This window comes from Rhinatrema bivittatum, chromosome 3, assembly GCF_901001135.1.
Source record: "Rhinatrema bivittatum chromosome 3, aRhiBiv1.1, whole genome shotgun sequence".
NCBI classification, from domain to species: Eukaryota; Metazoa; Chordata; class Amphibia; order Gymnophiona; family Rhinatrematidae; genus Rhinatrema; species Rhinatrema bivittatum.
In genome coordinates this window covers 255,394,339-255,416,676 of record NC_042617.1, presented here as the reverse complement: position 1 = coordinate 255,416,676, position 22,338 = coordinate 255,394,339, and the positions used below count along the sequence as shown (strand labels likewise).

At 45.3% G+C, this 22,338-nt stretch overlaps 2 protein-coding genes across 4 annotated transcripts in view; one reads left to right on the top strand and one right to left on the bottom strand.

The window, feature by feature from the left end:
* Positions 1 to 15,570, bottom strand: part of ABHD12 (abhydrolase domain containing 12) — a 349,778-nt gene extending 334,208 nt beyond the window's left edge. Inside the window, exon 1 of the mRNA XM_029594492.1 lies at positions 15,458 to 15,570. The gene's annotated coding sequence lies outside the window, so the exon portion shown is untranslated. The remainder of the gene's footprint in view (positions 1 to 15,457) is intronic.
* Positions 15,571 to 15,595: 25 nt separating this feature from the next.
* GINS1 (GINS complex subunit 1) overlaps positions 15,596 to 22,338 on the top strand; it is a 64,672-nt gene continuing 57,929 nt past the window's right edge. For all 3 annotated transcript variants that reach the window (XM_029594499.1, XM_029594496.1, XM_029594495.1), the window contains exon 1: positions 15,596 to 15,724. In XM_029594499.1, the coding sequence (XP_029450359.1) occupies positions 15,650 to 15,724 (75 nt within the window). In that variant the 5' untranslated portion in view covers positions 15,596 to 15,649. The remainder of the gene's footprint in view (positions 15,725 to 22,338) is intronic.

Genomic DNA, 22,338 nt, shown 5'->3' with positions numbered 1-22,338 from the left:
CCTGTCACGGTCCACCGAGGTTGAGGAAACCCCTGAGACGCCCCAGTGCATTTTGGATCCCAAGAAAGTGTGTCTCGCCGCCACCTCCGTGTCTTCCGAAGAAAAGACCATAGTCCCACGCCGCTCTCGTAGGGCCGTGTTGGCATGGGCCCACGAATCCCTCACTGGAGGGCATGCGAGCCGTACCGGTACGCTAGACCTCCTCAACCACTTCTATTGGTGGCCAACGGTAAGACAAGATGTTCGTCTCTTTGTCGACTCCTGCCCCACCTGTGCATTGCAAAAACCACTTGGCGGGAAACCTAGAGGGTTGTTACACCCCTTGCCTTTCCCGGTGGAGCCCTGGACGCACATCTCCACAGACTTGGTGGTGGATCTCCCAGCATCAGACGGGAACACAGTCATCTGGGTTGTTGTGGACCGGTTCTCCAAAATGGCACATTTTGTTCCCCTGTCAAAATTGCCTTCAGTGCCCAACTTGGCTAATTTATTTGTTCAACATGTGTTCCGACTTCATGGTCTTCCCCAGGACATCGTATCAGACCGAGGACCACAATTCACCGCCCGCTACTGGAAGGCGTTATGTAAACACTTCAAGGTCCAGTTGAGTCTCTCATCAGCCTTCCACCCTCAGAGTAACAGGCAGACTGAACGTACGAACCGGACTCTGAAGACCTTCCTGCGCTCCTTTGTAAACGAAAGACAAGACGATTGGGCCAAACTTCTCCCATGGGCGGAATTTTCATACAACAATCATACACACTCTGCTACAGGAAGTTCTCCCTTCTTAGCTGTCTATGGGAAGCAACGTCGGCCGCCCTTGCCTGAACCCAGTGCACTGCCAGCAGTGCAACTCTCTGCCCGCCAGCTACTTACCCTCTGGACGTCTATCCAAAAGAAGATGCAAAGAGCTGTCCTTGCTGCCAAAAGATGGGCAGACAGCCACCATCAGCCAGCATCAGTCTACCTCCCTGGGGACCGTGTTTGGCTGAGTACAAAAAATCTACAACTTCGGCTTTCTTCCCGCAGACTCGCCCCCAGGTTCTGTGGACCATTCCGCATTGCCGAGCACGTAGGAGCCGTTTCCTATCGCTTGCGCTTACCCTCCTCGATGCATGTGCACAATGTCTTCCATGTGTCGCTTTTGAAGCCTCTCATCCTCTCTAGGTACCATCCCCGAGCTCCCGAATCTGCAGACGCTTCCGTGCCAGGAGACACCACCTACCAAGTCTGGGAGGTTCTAGATGTCAGATTCCATCAACGTCGCTAGGAGTACCTCATCGCCTGGGAAGGTTGTGGATCCGAGGACAACACTTGGGAGCCAGCCCGCAACATCCTTGATAAGGACTTATTGAAAGCCTTCCATCAAGACCACCCAGGTAAACCCGGGCCTGCTAAGAGGGGGAGTACTGTTGCGGTCCCAGTCGTGGCAACCGCTACTAGGCCCTTACCTCCTTGGTCCCGGCCCGTCTCCGAGGGTCTGCGGCCTGTTTCGCGGCATCCCCGGGGGGGGGGGGGAACGCCGCCGAGAAGCCCTGCCTGGATGTCTTCTCCCTAGGCGCGCGCGCAATCCGTGCTTATGAAGACCGTTTCCCGCCACTGGAAGCTCCGCCCTATCCATCACATCAGATGCCGCGGCCTATGTAAGGCCGCCGCGGAGCCCAGGACTTTGCCTTGCAACGGGGTTCCTTGCGGTTCTCTGTTGCTCCGTGCCTCGGAGTGTGCTATTGCGTTAGCAACTCCGTTCCTGCCTGAGACTTGCTTCGCTCCGTGCCCAAGTCTTGCTTCTGTCTGGCTTGCTTGCAGTAACCCGTTCTGCTTCAGTTCCAGCTTGGTTCCAGTAGCCAGTCCTGCTCCAGTTCCTGTCTGGTTCCAGTAGCCAGTTCTGCTTCAGTTCCTGCTTGCTTCAGTCCTAGCCTGCTTCAGTTCCTGCCTGTCTCCTGATCCCTGCCTGCCTGCTCCAGCTCCAGCTTCCATGATCTCCTAAGTCCCAGTGGCTGGGCTCCTACGGGCTCCTCCCGGGGGAGTACTGGCTTCCAGGGTGAACCTCACCTTCAGCTCCTGCCTGGTATCCACCTCCTGACCTGTCACTCTCCAGAGACTATAGTACACCTCTCCCCAGTCTCTCACAGGTCGGACCAAGGGTCCACTAAACAGTTCACTCACAACAAACAGTCCATACATCCAAAGGCTAAATTGTTCTTACCTTATAATTTTCTTTTCTTGAATCCTGCTAGACCTGTTCATTACACTGGGTATTTCCCTGCTCCTCAGGGGGAAGTGGTCATCAGGTCTCGCCAGAGCAACTGGACAAAAACCAACTCTCTGCCCTTATATGTATTGTATCTTATTATTATTATTATTTTGGTTCCTTGAGGTTACTCATCACCCTCTCAGGGGAGGGCAGAAAGGAGAAAGAAGTAGAGCGAACAAGAGTGGATCATCAGCTGCTTTCATCATGGCCCCTGTTTATCTGGGTGGGGCTTTGGCCTCAAGGAAAGAAAATGATCAAATAAGAACATAAGAAAATGCCATACTGGGTCAGACCAAGGGTCCATCAAGCCCAGCATCCTGTTTCCAACAGTGGCCAATCCAGGCCATAAGAACCTGGCAAGTACCCAAAAACTAAGTCTATTCCATGTAACCATTGCTAATGGCAGTGGCTATTCTCTAAGTGAACTTAATAGCAGGTAATGGACTTCTCCTCCAAGAACTTATCCAATCCTTTTTTAAACACAGCTATACTAACTGCACGAACCACATTCTCTGGCAACAAATTCCAGAGTTTAATTTTGGCAACAAATTTCCTTTTCACCCGCTAGACTAGACCATTACATTAGGGAGATACCAAAATGATCTCCTAGGCAGCGTCGGAGGAAAACAGAGCTGCTTGAGCATTCTATATCCGAAGGCTGCTTTCCTCCTTCACCTGAAAATCTAGTCCGTAATGTTCGGCACCTGAGTGCAGGGATGTCTAGGTGGTGGCCCTGCAAATTTTTCCTGGGAAGCCTGATGATGCTTCTGCCTGGAAGATGCTTGTACTCTTGTGGAGAGAGCATGAAGTGCCAAACAGCACCTGTTTGCCATTAGAGATATATGCTGAAGAGAATGCCTCTTTGTTACATCTTGCTATTGTGGTCATGGAGGCCGCTTCTCCCTTCTATGGTCCACCAAAGAGCACAAATAGTCTGTTGGATATCCTGAATGGATGTTTTTATCTTTAGGTACTGTAATACTACCTGACAAACCTTTAGTAAGTGAAGACTATTCTCCTTCCCTTTACATTCCTTCTTACTAAACCACTGCTTGGTTCACATGGACTAGAGCTACCACCTTCAAGAGAAATGAAATGGAACTCGTTACCTCCCAACCTCAGGCTCGAGACCTGCAGCACCAAATTTAGAGCTAATCTAAAAACCTGGCTATTCGCACATGCCTACCAAGATTAATTCTTCCCACGGCCACTCAACATGCCCATCAAGAACATTATCCCTACTCACCCTGATATAAATTTTCCCCCTTTGCCCAACACGAATATTGTATAAAGTTCTCTTTGTTTTCCACAAATGTTTTGCTTAGTTTGAACTGTTGTACCACTCTCTGGGTAGCCTGTTCCTATGTACTTCCTATTCTCCGTTTTATAGTTCCTATTCCCCCCCCCCCCCCCCCCCACCTACCTGTTTTATGTAATTTCCAACCTTTTTGTTTTTGATGTAAACCGATATGATGTCCCCACTAATATCGGTATAGCAATTTAAATAAATAAATAAATAAATAAATAAATAAATAAATAAAATGATGGCACTGGTTTAAAGATGACTGAATATGGGGAGAGCACTAAGTAGGGTTCTCTACATGAGAGAGCCTGCAACTCCAAGATGTGTCTAGCAGAGCATACTGCCATCAAAAGAGGTGATTTTTAAGAAAGGTCTTGAATGGATGCTCCTTCAAAGGATGGACCAACTAGTGTACTGAGTACCATGTCAAAGTCCTATTGTGGAAAGGCTGGCGTGAAGGGCAGATGAATATGCTTTGCTTCCCCCCTGGGGAAGCAGACCACATCAACTCGTGCAGCTACCTGGGTGCCTTTAATGCAACCCCTGTAGCACGATATGGCTGCCATCTGTATCCTTAATGAGTTGGAGTTAGACGTTTATCTAATCCCTTCTGTAGGAAATCTAGAATTCATGAAATATCTGCCTTTAACAGTGCAATTCCTATTTCTTGTCAATATGCCTCTGACATAGGCTAATGAGGTCAATACCTTGTGGACCTTCAGCATGGTAACCACGATCACTTGCGAGTATCCTTTACTTCACCACGATGCCATTTCAAGGGCAAGGCCATAAGATAGAATAGAGCTGAATCTTCCATCGGTACAGGGCCCTGCTAGAGTAACTGACATTATAAGAGAGTCTCCACTCAAAATCTGGTTAGGCCCGCATATCAAGTCCTCTTTGGCTAGTCCAGAGCTATGTGAATCACCTTCGAGGGGTGCTTTGGCACCCTCTTTGTCACCTTGCCTATCAGTGGCCAAGGATCCAGGGAGGATTTGAGCATCTATGCCCCTGGAGCCAGCAGCAACTGAAGAACCAATTTGTCCTGGCATTACCTTAGGCTGCCATTGGGTTCACCATTGGGTGACTCTAGCACTCTGCTATCAAGAGGAACACTTCTCAGCTGAGTTCCACGCCACTGGGTCCAGCTCATTTTTGCTGAGAAAGTCTGTTTGCATATTTTCCCTTCCTCCAATATGCATCACTGATATTTGGAAGAAGTTTCTTTCTACTAAAATGAAAAGCTGTTCACCTCCTCCACCAATCTGGGACTGCAAGTTCCTCCCTCTTTGTTCCTGTATGCTAGTGCCGTGGTGCTGTATGCTAGTGCCGAGGTGCTTCGGTATTTACTGAAGAGGATGTTGGGGAGGTACCCGTAATGGAGAAGGTTTTCATGGGTAATGATTCAGATGGACTGAATCAAAGCACGGTGAATCTAGAAGATGTGGTAGGCCTGATTGACAAACTGAAGAGTAGTAAATCACCTGGACCGGATGGTATACACCCCAGAGTTCTGAAGGAACTAAAAAATGAAATTTCAGACCTATTAGTAAAAATTTGTAACTTATCATTAAAATCATCCATTGTACCTGAAGACTGGAGGATAGCAAATGTAACCCCAATATTTAAAAAGGGCTCCAGGGGCGATCCGGGAAACTACAGACCGGTTAGCCTGACTTCAGTGCCAGGAAAAATAGTGGAAAGTGTTCTAAACATCAAAATCACAGAACATATAGAAAGACATGGTTTAATGGAACAAAGTCAGCATGGCTTTACCCAGGGCAAGTCTTGCCTCACAAATCTGCTTCACTTTTTTGAAGGAGTTAATAAACATGTGGATAAAGGTGAACCGGTAGATATAGTATACTTGGATTTTCAGAAGGCGTTTGACAAAGTTCCTCATGAGAGGCTTCTAGGAAAAGTAAAAAGTCATGGGATAGGTGGCGATGTCCTTTCGTGGATTGCAAACTGGCTAAAAGACAGGAAACAGAGAGTAGGATTGAATGGGCAATTTTCTCAGTGGAAGGGAGTGGACAGTGGAGTGCCTCAGGGATCTGTATTGGGACCCATACTTTTCAATATATTTATAAATGATCTGGAAAGAAATACGACGAGTGAGATAATCAAATTTGCAGATGACACAAAATTGTTCAGAGTAGTTAAATCACAAGCAGATTGTGATAAATTGCAGGAAGACCTTGTGAGACTGGAAAATTGGGCATCCAAATGGCAGATGAAATTTAATGTGGATAAGTGCAAGGTGATGCATATAGGGAAAAATAACCCATGCTATAATTACACAATGTTGGGTTCCATATTAAGTGCTACAACCCAAGAAAGAGATCTAGGTGTCATAGTGGATAACACATTGAAATCGTCGGTGCAGTGTGCTGCGGCAGTCAAAAAAGTAAACAGAATGTTGGGAATTATTAGAAAAGGAATGATGAATAAAACGGAAAATGTCATAATGCCTCTGTATCGCTCCATGGTGAGACCGCACCTTGAATACTGTGTACAATTCTGGTCGCCGCATCTCAAAAAAGATATAATTGCGATGGAGAAGGTACAGAGAAGGGCTACCAAAATGATAAGGGGAATGGAACAACTCCCCTATGAGGAAAGACTAAAGAGGTTAGGACTTTTCAGCTTGGAGAAGAGACGACTGAGGGGGGATATGATAGAGGTGTTTAAAATCATGAGAGGTCTAGAACGGGTAGATGTGAATCGGTTATTTACTCTTTCGGATAGTAGAAAGACTAGGGGGCACTCCATGAAGTTAGCATGGGGCACATTTAAAACTAATCGGAGAAAGTTCTTTTTTACTCAACGCACAATTAAACTCTGGAATTTGTTGCCAGAGAATGTGGTTCGTGCAGTTAGTATAGCTGTGTTTAAAAAAGGATTGGATAAGTTCTTGGAGGAGAAGTCCATTACCTGCTATTAAGTTCACTTAGAGAATAGCCACTGCCATTAGCAATGGTTACATGGAATAGACTTAGTTTTTGGGTACTTGCCAGGTTCTTATGGCCTGGATTGGCCACTGTTGGAAACAGGATGCTGGGCTTGATGGACCCTTGGTCTGACCCAGTATGCATTTTCTTATGTTCTTAGTATTCAGACTGCCTTCCTTTCTAACAACTGCTAGAAGACTTACAATGCTGGACTGATGACCTTTAGTCCAAGCCTGTGGTCTGGCCAAAGTACCATGATTCTCTCCAGTAATCTGTGTAGCCAGAAGATTTGTTTGAAGAAATGCTGCATAACTGCAGAGGCTGTAAGACAGATCTTTGAGAGGCACAAATGATCCATTTTCAAACCGATCCAAGTAACCCAGATCACCGTGTAGTCCTTGGACAGTGGGAGGTCTGTGACATAATCCATGGAGATATGGGACCACAGTTTTTCAGGACTGGGCAAGGGCATAGAGTCCCCAGGGATGAGTGTGAGAGGGTTTGTTACTGGCACCACTGGGACACAAAGCCACATAGCTTTGCATATCATGGAAGAGCTGGGGCCACCAGTAGTGACAGGCGATGAGTTCCAGAGTTGTCCAAGCACCTGGCTGTCCTGCCAGTCTGGAGTCATGTGCACTTGAGCACTCTCTCCCTCAGTCACTTAGGGACTACAGTCTTCCCTGCTGGGACATTAACCAGCAAGAAAGGATCTTGGCTGGGTCAATAATGGACTGGACCAGTTCTGGGGAGTCTGAAGCTTCAAAGGACTGGGACAATGCATCAGCTCGTTGGTTCTTCTTAGCAGGTTTATATGTTAGATGAAAATTGAAACAATTAAAGTAAAGGGCCCATCTTTCTTGTCGAGGACTGAGCTTTTGGTCCTGGTGTAAGTATAAGAGATTCTTGTGATCCGTGAATATAGTAAATGGCATCCTCTAAAAAATGTCTCCATTCCTCCAAAGCCAATTTTAATGCCAAGAGTTCTCGGTCTTCAATGCACTGTTTTGCTCTGACAGTGTGAACTTCTTGGAGAAGGAGGAACAAGGGGATATCTTCCCTTTGGCATCTGAGAGAGAACAGAAGTGGAAGAAGCATCAGCTTCTAGGAAGAAGGGTTTTGCAAGATCCAGATGTCTCAGGCTAGAGACAGTTATGAAGGCAGTTTTCAGCTGTTTGAAGGCTTGAACCACCTCTGGAGTCCATTTCCTGGTATCTGCTCCCTTCATAGTCAATGCTGTGAGAGGCGCTGCCAAGGTAGAGTAGCTCAATACAAATAGTCTATAATAACTGGTAAAACCAAGGAAATGTTGGAGGCCCTTACGGCCTATGGGTTTAGGTCAGCCTTGAAGAGCTGAGAGTTTATCCAGGTCCATCTTTAGCCCTTGATTGAAAATAATATAACCTATAATGTGTAGCTCACTTCGCTCAAAACAGCATGCCTTCGACTTGGTGAAAAGTTGATTTTCCTCTCAGTTGTTCCAGTACAATATTTACCTATTCACAGTACTTAACCAAATATTGAGTAGATGAGGATATCATCCAAGTATATAGGAATGCATTTGTGCAGCAAGTCCTGAAATTTACCATATTTTGGAAGACAGGATGTTGCAGAGCCTGAAGGGCATAACCAGGTACTCATAGTGCCATTCTCTGGTATTAAATGTGGTCTTTCATTCATCTCCCTTATGAATTCTTATGAGGTTATAGACACTTCCAATATCCAACTTTGTGAAGATAATAGCACCATGGAGTCTATCAAACAACTCTGAAATTGGTGGTAAGGGATAGTGGTTTCTCTTGATAATGGCATTCAGGCCCCAGCAGTCTATAAAGGGATGCAGTGGACCATCCTTCTTGCCAACAAAGAACCTAGCGCCTGCCGGGGAGGTGAAAGGCCTAATAAAGCCCTGTTCAAGATTCTCTTTGATATATTCTGACATTGCTTGAGTATCTGAAACAGAGAGGCTAGACTCTTCGCTGAGGAAGTATTTTGCTGGGAAGGAGGTTGATATGGCAATCATAGTCCCTTTGAGGAGTCAGGCATTCAGCTTGCTTCTTATTGAACACATCCACATAGGCCGCATAAACTCTAAGGAGCCCCAGAGGCAGAGGTAGCTTGGAAAGAACAATGGACAGTGGGTGGGGGCAGAATCCTTTGCAGACACTGTTGAAAGCATGTGGGATCCCACTGGGTGATTTCTGCCTAGGACCAATCAATGCCAAAATGATAGGGTTCACCAATCTGGGCAACAAGTAGAATGAGATATGTTCCTTATGTAGGATCAGAAGCTTGGTAGCTGTCTGTAGCTTACTAGACAACAGCTTCCCATAGATTGAGGGAAATTGGAAAATGGAAGATTATATCTTCGCACCAGATCTTCACCTATGGGATTTAAATATGGTGAGAAAGGGAGCATGATGCACCGGCTCAGGAAAACTATTCCAAGCACATGGCACAGTCAGGTGGAAAGCACAGAGTTGGGAATTGATATTACAAGCATTTTATAAAATCATATTGCTATTTAAATTGAGGTAATTAAGTCATGAGCAAGCTATGTGAGTATCAGGGTATTATGTTAGTGGGATGAGAGCAGAAATTATAGCTTGGGTGTTTTTACGTTTGTGTGTTGATTTATTTAGTGCTTTAGCCTTTTGTATATTGCTTTTGGACTTTGTTTAAATCTCCAGGGTGATTTAAAAATGTTTATAAATAAAATACCATTAAATGATGTTTAAAAGTGTTTCTAGTTTACAGAAATAAGCATATTGGAATTCATGAGAAATTTTATGTTAATTAAAAGTGCTACATAAATGTATCAGTACAAAAAATAACTACCTAATAGTATAGGCCTGGTATCATCCCTTAATGACTCCACTAAAAACTGCTACTCCTACATATTTAGGATAAAAGAGAAATGAGTATAAAATGGGTGGAATTATTTCCAATAAGCGATTCTGGTGACAGCAGCAATAATATCTGCAAACACAAGTGGTCAAATGTCATTAGAATCTAGAGCTGAAAATATCTATCGCATTATCCATAATATATCAGGCTTGGTAGTGTGTCCGTCAGGGCTCGCGCATGTTCCCCAGCCCGCCGATAGATGGCGCAGGTGGCTCCCTAGCCGCCCTGGAGGCTCAAACACACCGTACAGCGGCCCATGTCACAACACCAGCTACAAGAGGTACTCCTGGGGGAATTCAGCGCTACTGCGGAATGCAGATTTTGCGCAGAATTCCTAGTTCCCGCAGATTTCCTCCCTCACCTCGCCGATTTTCTCCCTCGCCGGAAGACTATTCAAAACTGGAAGAAGAGCGGCCATCGCGGGACAGGCAGAAAATAGCAGAGGAGACCCTGGCATGCTGCGAACGGAGCGCGTCCCACGGCACACGCTTCGTTCACGGCGAAGATGAAGGCCCGGCGTGCCGTTTGCGGTGAAAAGGGAAGGCCCCCGTGTGCCGCGATCGGCGCGCCCAGGCCTTCATCTTCGCCGTGTCTCTCCCTCTTCCCTCGCCGCGAAGGGAAGGCTGGCCTTCATCTTCGCTGCAAACGGAGCATGTGCCGCGGGGCGCGCTCCGTTCACGGCATGCCAGGATCTCCTCTGCTATTTTCTGCTCAAGGTGAAAATGGAAAGCCCCTGTGTGACGCGAACGGCGCGCCAGGCCTTCATCTTCACCGCGAACGGCGCGGGTCCCGAGGCATGCCAGTGAGAGAGAATGTGTGTCGGGGAGGGTGAGAGAGAGCAGGAGTGTGTGAGAGAGAGCATGGGGGGGGGGGGATGCCGGTGAGAGAGAATGTGTATGTGAGAGAGGGGAGTGACAGAGAGCATGGATGGTAAGAGAGAGGTGGGGAGGGTGTGAGAGAGCATGGGAGGTAAGAGAGGGTGGGTGGGGGGGATGCTTGAGTGTGAGTTTCAGAGAGAGGGAGCCTATATGACGGGAGGAGGATGCCGGTGAGAGAGAATGTGTGTGTGAGAGGAGAGGGGGTGTGGGGAAGTGCGAGAGACAGCTTGGTAAATAAACTTTGCCAGCCCTGGCTTTAGCAAATGTGCCTCCATGTCCCTTGCTCTGGGTGAAAACAATTTAGTTTTTCCTTTTCAGCTAACACTTCCATACAAGAGCATATGAACCAATAAAAAGGCTCGCCGCCCGGGCGTAAAATGGGTATAGTTGCTAGTATATATATATATATATATATATATATATATATACACACACACACACACACATGTATGTATGTCCAAGATCTCTTCTAGATTTCTTCCTTCCCCCACTCCACCCCACCCCCAATTCCCCTGGCTACTCAATGCGGAGAAATTAGTAAAAAAAAGTATCTTAATTTATAGAACCTTCACTCATGTTTTCTGAAAATAAATTTAATACTATGAACCCAGGCAAACAATTTTAAAATCCTATATTAATTTCCAAATAATAATAAACTTGCACCACTAGGCTCCTGTTTCCAAAAAGGAATAAACTATTAACAGAATTTGTTATAAGTTGATTAAAAAAAAAGCAATTCTTAAAAACAAGCTAAAACATCACATCATCAGTCTGTTTTACTATGAAAGCACAAGATATCAGCTTTAAAGAACAAAGGCCTAAGTCACTCTACTGGCCCAGTGGTAGTGCTGTGCGTTACCATGCAGGGGAGCTGGGTTACATTCCCAGATGTTGCTTCGGCTCATCGGGCCAGCTGGTTCTGAGACTGCTGCAAAGGCAACAGTCACAGCCCTTGAGAAGACATACTACTGACTGGTTCAAGAGCACACCTGTAACCAGGTTTTAGAGGGAACATAAGAACATGCCATACTGGGTCAGAGCAAGGGTCCATCAAGCCCAGCATCCTGTTTCCAACAGTTGCCAATCCAGGCCATAAGAACCTGACAAGTACCCAAAAACTAAGTCTATTCCATGCTACTGTTGCTAGTAATAGCAGTGGCTATTTTCTATGTCAACTTAATTAATAGCAGGTAAAGGACTTCTCCTCCAAGAACTTATCCATTCCTTTTTTAAACACAGCTACACTAACTGCACTAACCACGTCCTCTGGCAACAAATTCCAGAGTTTAATTGTACGTTGAGTGAAAAAGAACTTTCTCTGATTAGTTTTAAATGTGCCACATGCTAACTTCATGGAGTGCCCCCTAGTCTTTCTATTATCCGAAAGAGTAAATAACTGATTCACATTAACCCATTCTAGACCTCTCATGATTTTAAACACCTCTATCATATTCCCCCCTCAGCCGTCTCTTCTCCAAGCTGAAAAGTCCTAACCTCTTTAGTCTTTCCTCATAGGGGAGCTGTTCCATCCCCTTTATCATTTTGGTCACCCTTCTCTGTACCTTCTCCATCGCAACTATATCTTTTTTGAGATGCGGCGACCAGAATTGTACACAGTATTCAAGGTGTGGTCTCACCATGTGCCCCACAGCTGGAGAACTGCCACTACTGATAGGTAGGCTAAGAGGAAAACATCTGTGTAAGCTGACAGCCTTGGACCTCTCCTGTTATGTGTAACACTGAGTGGTTTTGGGTAGGTTGCAAATGGGCTGACAGCCCAATGAATGCAAGGAGGATTTCTGGCTGAAAACAAAAATCTACATTAAAAAATCCTAATTATCAATTGTTTTCCAAAGGCAAAAAAATGGGAATAACCTTTGGTATGTAATGTCTAAAGTGGGAAACCCTACGAAATCATGCAGTTGCAAGACGTTAGCTATATACTTTTCAAAGAAAGTAGCTGTCCACTTTACAGTGAAGATTCATAATAAGATTACAAGAAACAGAAGCAAAAAAAATAAAAAACCCAAGGACCGAATTGTGGTTTATGTTGTTTTCTAGATTCAGTGGATGTTTTTCTACAGAACAGCACTGAAAATGAGAGCATCACTGCCATGCAACAAATCTGCCAAAACAAATGTGAGTGTGGGCAAGTTACCAATCATCTCTGGTAATATGCAAACTAGTGAAGCAAATTCTGTGACATTTTTCCATACACTGGGAAGAATTTTTAAGTGGCACCTTTAAACTCCAGACATGCTTCATCTATGCTATTGCTTGCCACATAATTATGAACCTTGTTTTCAAAAAGTTATAAGCAAGAGGTTTCTAAAATGTGGTCCAGGGGAAGTCATCTTTGGGATTTATTTATTTAACAGTTTTTATATACCGATGATTGATGGGAACATCTCATCAGTTGACAAGAAACAAAAATGCAAGAGGCTTTACAGCGAACATCGAACTGTTGAGAATGGGGGGGGGGGCAGGGGAGGAGGGGGGATGGGGCGAAAACTTGGAGGAGAGGGAAAAAGGGATAGGGAGTTACAAGGGCATAAATTTAAACATCAAATATTAACAAGCGCATATAATTGATTGAAATATTCACAGTGAGGAATTATAGACGATGTACATTACCATGAATTGTGTGGGTTAAACTGACATATTGTACTTCTATAAAGTTACGACAGTGATTACATTACGTCAGAGAGGATGCAGCACAGGAATACGCTGCACAAGAATATGTTACAATGGGTTATGTTACAAAAGTGATTGGGTTGCAGTGGATATATTGAACAGTGGGAAGTGGGGAAGATGAGAGGGAATCTATGCAGATAAAAGAGGTGTGGGTGTAGAGTTTAAGAATATGCCAACCTATCCTGGATGAAGCTCAATCTGCCAGTCTGTCTGAAAAGTTGCTCAGAGCTGTAGTTTGAGAACACTGGCTCCCTGCCACTAACCAGAATAAGAGCCAAAAGCAGATAGTAATTTCAATCAGTCTGACATTACAAGGATTGTATATGACTACTTGTTCTGCTTACGACTAAAGGCTGATTATATTAGTTTTTGGCGTTGCACAAATAGCACAAATCCTGATTCTGTAAAGTTCTGAGAGTTTTATGGAGGCTGCACTCAAGAAAATCTGATCATCATTTAGCATAAGTTGAACTTACATCAGTTCCACAAGGATCTGTAGCTCAGGTCCCTTGGCTTGAAGGCTGTTGCTCTGATACCCAGCAAGAGCTTTATACCCTTGGCTGCTCTTAGACACATGGTGCAGCACTGCAGCTGATGATGTAAAACAAGTGGTTCAAAGAGCAGGGCAGCAGCCCACAGGCAATTTCCTCTCTGCCCATTGGTGAATTTGCCCCTGCTAACACCCAGACTGCAGTGGAAGGGGGTGACAGGACTGGATGGCTAAAGGGGAAAACTAGTTGTCTGCTGTCAATAATTGTGCATGGCATTGCAGCACTAGAGTTCCCCTTCCCATGTCTTGAAAGGCATAAAAAGGGACTGAAATGAGTTCTGACTGAATTTATTTGCTTCAGGTTTCCATTCCAAACTATGGGAAGAGTGTATATATTGCTACCTATAGAGTTTTGCATTGTTTAGCTCCCAGTTTTATGTTATGTCCCCTGCTCCCACCGACAGACATATGTACTGCAATTTAAATCTTTGTTTGTAATTCTCCTTGAATATGCATACAATAAATCTGAATATCATGGAGGCTAAGTATGTGCAAATTTATCTCATGCATATTCATTGTGAATATCCTGAAAACCTGACTGGGTGTGGGGTCCCCAGGACAGGTTTGGGAAGCCCTGGAGTGGTTACAGCAGCAGGCTGCAAATCAGGGAAGCCAAGATTCAAATCCCAGTGCTGTTCCTTGTGACCTCAGGCAAGTCACTTTACTCTCCATTGCCCCAGAAACAAACTTAGGACCTGATTTACTAAGGCTTTTCTCCTGTTTATGGAAAAAAAATGCTTAGTAAATGAGGTTTTTAGATTATAAGCCTTCTGGGGATAGGGAAATCCCTACAGTACCTGAATGCAATTCACTTGAAGCATGGAATATAAATTTAAATAATTATATCTTCCATTTATTTATTTTACAATTGATATGGTAGTGTCACATCCTGTACATTGGAATACTTCATTATAATTTTTATCTTCTTTGCCTTGTAGCTTAATTTCATAGTTATATAGAGGATACCAAGCAATAAGATATACCAACACAGCACATAAAAGTAAAATACTGCTTTCATAATTAAGAGCAGATACCCAGCAGTAAGATGAATGGAAATGCAGAGTTCAGAAAGAGGCTTGAATATCCAGGTTTTGATTTATTTTTCAAAAGGAAGAATAACAGACTTCTTTGCTTAAGTTCTGTGGGATATTGTTCCACAAATTTGTAGAAAGCAACTGAATACAGGAAACTTCCCGTAGGCCAGCCTTGCTGCTGCTAGTGAAGGGGGTGGCTGAAAACCTGTTGGAAGGACCAAAGTTCCCTCAATGGGGTGTATGTGGGCAGGAGATGTTAATTATTGTGTATTCGATTTTGAGTGTAGGTAGTGAACTATATTTTAATGCGCACCGTGCTTTGAATCATGCCGTACAAAAGAAAAAAAGCAAGATCGTCAAGATCAATGTATATTAAGACGTGAATGCTTAGCCATCAGCAAAGCAGACATCAAGCCATGGAAACCCATGATCTGCAAGACACGCACTAAAAATATATTGTTTGATTTATCAACTTTAAATGATCAGAGCCAAACCCCCCAAAGAGTATTTTCCCGAAGCGAGCTGTTACGTTTTCGAGACACGGGGCACATCTAATGACTCCAGTGGCAGAGCCTTGCACAAGTGTCCGGCCTTTGGTCTGAGCCCTCACCCACCATCCTAGGAGAAGCCGAGCTCCAGCAGCCCCCGGGCGCCAACCCTGCCCTGGGTAGTTTCCCGACCAAACGGGGCTAAAGCAGCAGAGGTGTGCGGGCGGGCAGCGGGCTGCATCACGCCCACGCCCTGCCCCCTGTGGCACAAACCCAAGCCTGCAGGTGCTGCGGCCAGAGGCAGATGACACCTCAGGCAACGAACCAAGGTTACAGGGCCGATCCTGACTCCTCCTCCCTCGCCTCGCCCCCACGCGCGGCAGCGAGCGGGTACTCACGGTGCTTCCCAGCGCGGGCTGTGGATTGAAGCAGAGTGGGAGCGGGATCGAGAAACGGCAACCAGCGGCCGGGGAAGCGACGCAACGGAGCGACTAAGCTTGGCCCTTCCCGGGCCCCGTCCAGGGGGCGGGGCTAGCGCCTCGCTGCGCTCCTATTGGAGCAGGATTTGGCGCGGCGGAGCTGCTGTCGGGATGTTCTGTGAAAAGGCGCTGGAGCTTGTCCGGGAGCTACATCGGGCGGCCGAAGGACAGCTGCCTGCCTTTAACGTGAGTGCGCGACCGCCGTAGCGGTGCTGTCTGCCTCGGCTCGACGATTGTGATCTCGGCGGGGGGGGGGCTTGGAGCCGCCTCTCTCCCCCCGCCCAACGGTGGTCTCTAGACACTGTGAATCCGGCAAAATCCTCCCTGACCTCCATTGCTGAGGTAGGAGGCTTGAACCTCTTACCTGGCAGATTACTACAATCTGTAATCGGGCTGCATTAACATAAACCACGTCGGACAGAACTGTCTGTCGAAATGACCCGGGGTAATGCGAATATTCCGCTCTAATCCGGGTGTGATATGCAAAGCGAGTTAAAACTCACAATGTGTGCACCATAACACATAAGAACATGCCATACTGGGTCAGACCAAGGGTCCATCACGCCCAGCATCCTGTTTCCAACAGTGGCCAATCCAGGCCATAAGAACCTGTCAAGTACCCAAAAACGAAGTCTATTCCATGTTACTGTTGCTAGTAATAGCAGTGGCTATTTTCTATGTCAATTTAATAGCAGGTAATGGACTTCTCCTCCAAGAACTTATCCAATCCTTTTTTAAACACAGCTATACTAACTGCATTAACCACATCCTCTGGCAACGAATTCCAGAGTTTAATTGTGCGTTGAGTAAAAAAGAACTTTATCCGATTAGTTTTAAATGAGCCACACGCTAACTTCATGGAGTGCCCTCTAGTACTTCTATTATCCGAAAGAGTAAATAATCGATTCACATCTACCTGTTCTAGACCTCTCATGATTTTAAACACCTCTATCATATCCCCCCTCAGCTGTCTCTTCTCCAAGCTGAAAAGTCCTAACCTCTTTAGCCTTTCCTCATAGGGGAGCTGTTCCATCCCCCTTATCATTTTGGTAGCCCTTCTCTGTACCTTCTCCATCGCAATTATATCTTTTTTGAGATGCGGCAATCAGAATTGTACACAGTATTCAAGGTGCGGTCTCACCATGGAGCGATACAGAGGCATTATGACATTTTCCATTTTATTCAACATTCCCTTTCTAATAATTCCCAACATTCTGTTTGCTTTTTTGACTGCTGCAGCACACTGAACCGACGGTTTCAATGTGTTATCCACTATGACGCCTAAATCTCTTTCTTGGGTTGTAGGTTCCATATTATTTATTTATTTATTTAAAGAATTTATATACCGGGGTTCCTGTATAGTATACATATCACCCCGGTTTACAAGGAACCAAAACTATCGCTAAGGAACCGTAACTATCGCTTCATTTAGCGGTTTACATTGAACATTTAGCGGTTTACATTGAACATAGTTAATTTGAGAAAACATAATAAAACATAAAAAAACATAAATAAACATAAAATAGTTAATTTGAGAAAAAGTATATAATATGGTTAACCAGTTAATAACTAAAAGGCAGGTTAATAAGTACATAAGTAAGTAAATAACATTGAACTTGATAGAATCTGGTAACAGGATAAAATATAGTGTTGCATATGCTTAAGTACAGTTTCGTGTTAATTTCTTTAGAGAGATATGAGCTGGGGAAGATACGGAGGATATGAAATGCCTTTTTTCTTGCTCATTAGTTCTATGGGAAAGCTTGTTCGAACAACCAAGTCTTAAGTTTCTTTTTAAATGTAGCGTGGCACGGTTCAAGGCGAAGGTCCGGAGGGAGCGAGTTCCAGAGAGAAGGGCCCGCTGTGGATAGAGCACGTTTCCTCAGGGAGGATTTCGCCTGTTGTGTGGTTAGTCTGTACTGATATGCGCTTCTAGTTGGTTTCACTGATGTGTGTAGCTGAATTTGAAATGTTAAATTGAGTGGAGCGATATTATGTAAGGCCTTATGTATCATCATTAAGGACTTGAATTGGATCCTGTATTTTATCGGGAGCCAGTGTAGATGATGCAGGATTGGGGTGATATGGTCTCTTTTTTTGGCATTTGAGAGAATTCTTGCCGAGGCATTCAGGACCATCTGAAGTGGTTTTGTGGTGCAAGCTGGTAGGCCAAGGAGGAGAGAGTTACAGTAGTCCAGTTTTGGGAGTATGATGGCTTGTAGAACCATGCGGAAATCTCTGTACAGAAGGAGTGGTTTTAGTTTCTTTAAGGTTTGTAGTTTAAAGAAACATTCTTTTGTTGTGTTATTGACGAATTTGTTGAAGCTGAATCCACCGTCTAAGATGACTCCCAGGTCCTTTACTTGTTGAGAAAAGGTATCCGGACTTTGGTTGGCGTTCAGAGGAGTGGATGGGACATAGTTTTCCGGTGCTATAATGAGGATTTCAGTTTTTGTTTGTGTTTAAGACTAGGTTGAGGCTGGTGAGAAGGTTGTTGATAGCTGCGAGACATTTACTCCAGTGTGACATGGCTTTGTGTAGTGTGTCCTCTATAGGGATGAGGATTTGTATGTCATCCGCATATAGGAAGTGTATAAGCTTGAGGTTGGTGAGTAATTGGCAGAGAGGGAGAAGATATATATTGAAGAGAGTCGGGGAGAGGGATGAACCTTGCGGAACTCCCCTTTTAGATTCGATGGCACGAGACTCTTTGTTATTTATCCTGACCTTGTATGATCTGTCCTCCAAAAAAGATTTGAACCAGTTGAACGCTGCTCCTGTAATGCCAATGTCCGTTAGGCGTTGCAGGAGGCACGGGTGGTTTACAGTATCGAACGCTGAAGAGAGATCCAGGAGAGCGAGGAGGCAAGGTTGGCCTTTTTCTAGATTAAAGATAATGGTGTCTGATAGTGAGGCTAATAGCGATTCTGTGTTCCTAGTCTTACGAAAACCAAATTGGTTTGGGGTGAGGATGTTATTTTCTTCAAGAAAGTCTGAAAGTTGTTTGTTAACCACTTTTTCCATAGTTTTGGCTAACATAGGGAGGTTTGCTATAGGTCTGAAGTTGGCTGGATCTGAGGTGGGAAGGTTGGGCTTTTTGAGGAGCGGTTTGAGCATGGCTAACTTGAGTTGGTTGGGAACTTGACCTTGAGTGAGAGAGCAGTTGATGATGTCTGCAACAGGTTTGGCTATGGTGTTGGTGATCATACTCAGGGTGTTTGAAGGGATATGGTCCGATGGGTGAGAGGAAGGTTTTATTTTTTTGAGAATGTTCTCTATTTCTAAAGTAGATGTGGGATCAAACTTGTCCAGCACTGATGGGGTTGTGTTGGGTTGTAAGGTGGTTGAGTGCAATGATTGTTGGGCGGTTGAGTGCGGAGGCTGTTGATCTGTTGTGTCCAAAGATTGTTGAGCGGTTGAGTGAGCTGATTGTTGAATGTGGTTTGGAAGTGTAGCTGCTCCTTTGAGGGGGGCTAGGAGTGATGTGATTTTGTTGTCGAAGAAGGCAGCTAGTTCATTCGCTTTGTTGAGAGCTTGGTCGTCTGGAATGGTAGGCGCAGGAGGTTTAGTAAGGGTAGAAACGTATGAGAAAAGTGCTCTTGAATCAAATATGAGGTGGTGGATCTTTTTGGAGAAGAATTCTCTCTTGGTTTTGTTGATGTCATTTCTGTATGAGTTGAGGCACTCTTTGTAGATGAGGAGGGTGGTTGAAGATGGGTTTCTTCGCCAATTTTGTTCCTTGGATCTCAATTCATGTTTGCGTTTTTTCAGCTCAGGAGTGAACCAAGGTTTCCTGTTGTCTTTGTTAGGGTTGATATATTTAGTCGTCATGGGGCACATTTGGTCTGCAACCTTTTTAGTGATGTTGGTCCATGAAGAAGTCGCTGAGTTGGCGTCGGAGAGGTCCAGATGCACTAGTTCCTTGGCCAGTTGTTCACTGAGTTGGTCTCCAGAGCATTGTTTCCTGATGGAGATGGCTATTGATTGTGTGGATTGCGGGGAGATCTCCTTTATTTCTAACACCGATGTTATGATTCTGTGGTCTGTCCATGGTACTGGAAGGCAAGTGGGGATGTTGTGTGTTGTGATTCCATCGTTTATGAAGATAAGGTCCAACTTATGACCTGCTTTGTGGGTTGGTTCTGTCACAATCTGTCTAAAACCCATATTGCTGAGCGAGGCGAGAAGAGTTTTACAGTTGGTGGATTGAGGTTGGACATCTACGTGGAGGTTAAAATCTCCCATGAGTATGGTAGGATTACTGGAGTTTAGGTGTTTTGCTGTGAGTTCTATGATTGATGATGGGTCTGATTCCAGTATTCCAGGAGGAGCATAAATTAAACCAATCGTCAGGTGTTTCGATTTGAAGAGCGCAAATTCGATGTTTGATAGGTTATTTGAGGTCTGCAAAGCCAGACCTAGTGATTTTTTGGCTGCAAGGAGAAGTCCACCTCCTCTTTTTTTGTGTCTGGGTATGGAGAGAAGATCGTATGCCTGGATGGGTAGCTGATTTATTAGAGCGGTGTCGGTGGGTTTTAACCAGGTTTCTGTGATGGCACATATGTCTGGTTTTGCGTCAGATAGTAAGTCATTGAGTATATGAGTTTTCTTAGAGATGGATTGTGCGTTAACAAGCGTGAGAGAGAAGAGCGTCAGCCCTAGAAATTGGGTGACCGGTGTCAGCAGGATAGGCCTTAGCCTCTGTTGACGGTTGTGATGGGGGGGAGTGGGGGGCTTAGGTGCTCTCCACTTGTGGCTGTGGATGATGGGAATTGTGAGGATTCCCATGATTAGATGTATCAGCAGTCTTATCAGTCAGAAGAAATACTGGACGAATGCAGTCAGATGAATGCTGGGCGAATGCAGTCAGATGAATGTTGGGCGAATGCAGTCGGATGCAGTCAGATGAATGTTGGTCGAATGCAGTCGGTTGAATGCTGGGCGAATGCAGTCGGTTGAATGCTGGGCGAATGCAGTCAGATGAATGCTGGGCGAATGCAGTCAGATGAATGCTGGGCGAATGCAGTCAGATGAATGCTGGATGATTGCTGGAGTGGAAGGATGAGCGCTGGATGACTGCTAGATGCTAGGTGACTGCTGGAGTGGAAGGAAGTGCTAAGGGTTGTTGTCTGTCTAGTTCAGGTGTGCTAGGATTTGGAAGGAGTGGCGAGACTGAGTATTGATGGTATGGGTTACTATTGTAGTCTCACCCTGACCTCACCTCACCAGAGTCTCACAAAGGGGCTCGCTAAGGGGCAGGCCCCTTAGGTCGCGCCCCTTCGGACGCGCAACGCCCGGCGCGCGACGCCGTCTGTGAGCGTTTAAATTTAAAGGGCTTCACGCAGCCTTTTCAAGGGCCGGGTGCCTTTCAGTGTGCCTTTCAGGGGGAGTGGTTTGCACTCACCGCGATGTCTTCTTCGTGCGCCTACCGCGCGGCTCCCTTCTCCCAGCACCTGAATGAGGCGTCCTCCACCAGTCTTGCAGGGACCCTGGGTCGCGGCAGAAAGGGCGTCCGGGAGAGGTTCCTCAGTTTAAATCCCCCTCTAGTCGCTCGGGTATGATGTCATCGATCGGCGCGCCCTGAGAGGGGGGAGGATGATTCCGCTCGTCTATGTGTGCAGATCTCGGCGGAGCAGACGGCTGCGGCTAGACACGTGGTCGATCGGTGTGTGAGGCCCTCGGAGGTAAGTGCGAGAAATAATGGGCCTTACCCCGACGGGCTCGTGTGCCGACCGCGCGGCTCCCTTCTCCCAGCACCTGAATGAGGCGTCCTCCACCAGTCTTGCAGGGACCCTGGGTCCCTGCAAGACTATTAGGTGCTAACATTGTGTAACTATAGCATGGGTTATTTTTCCCTGTATGCATCACCTTGCACTAATCCACATTAAATTTCAACTGCCATTTTGATGCCCAATTTTCCAGTCTCACAAGGTCTTCCTGCAATTTATCACAATCTGCTTGTGATTTAACTACTCTGAACAATTTTGTATCATCTTCAAATTTGATTATCTCACTTATATTTCTTTCCAGATCATTTATAAATATATTGAAAAGTAAGGGTCCCAATACAGATCCCTGAGGCACTCCACTGCCCACTCCCTTCCACTGAGAAAATTGTCCATTTAATCCTACTCTCTGTTTCCTGTCTTTTAGCCAGTTTGCAATCCACAAAAGGACATCGCCACCTATCCCATGACTTTTTACTTTTCCTAGAAGCCTCTCATGAGGAACTTTGTCAAACGCCTTCTGAAAATCCAAGTATACTACATCTACCGGTTCACCTTTATCCACATGCTTATTAACTCCTTCAAAAAAGTGAAGTAGATTTGTGAGACAAGACTAGCTTTGGGTAAAGCCATGCTGACTTTGTTCCATTAAACCATGTCTTTCTATATGTTCTGTGATTTTGATGTTTTGAATACTTTCCACTATTTTTCCTGGCACTGAAGTCAGGCTAACTGGTTTGTAGTTTCCAGGATCTCCCCTGGAGCCCTTTTTAAATATTGGGGTTACATTAGCTATCCTCCAGTCTTCAGGTACAATGGATGATTTTAATGATAGGTTACACATTTTTACTAATAGGTCTGAAATTTCATTTTGTAGTTCCTTCAGAACTCTGGGGTGTATACCATCCGGTCCAGGTGATTTACTACTCTTCAGTTTGTCAATCAGGTCTCCCACATCTTCTAGGTTCACCGTGATTTGATTCAGTCCATCTGAATCATTACCCATGAAAACCTTCTCCAGTACGGGTACCTCCCCCAACATCCTCTTCAGTAAACACCAAAGCAAAGAAATCA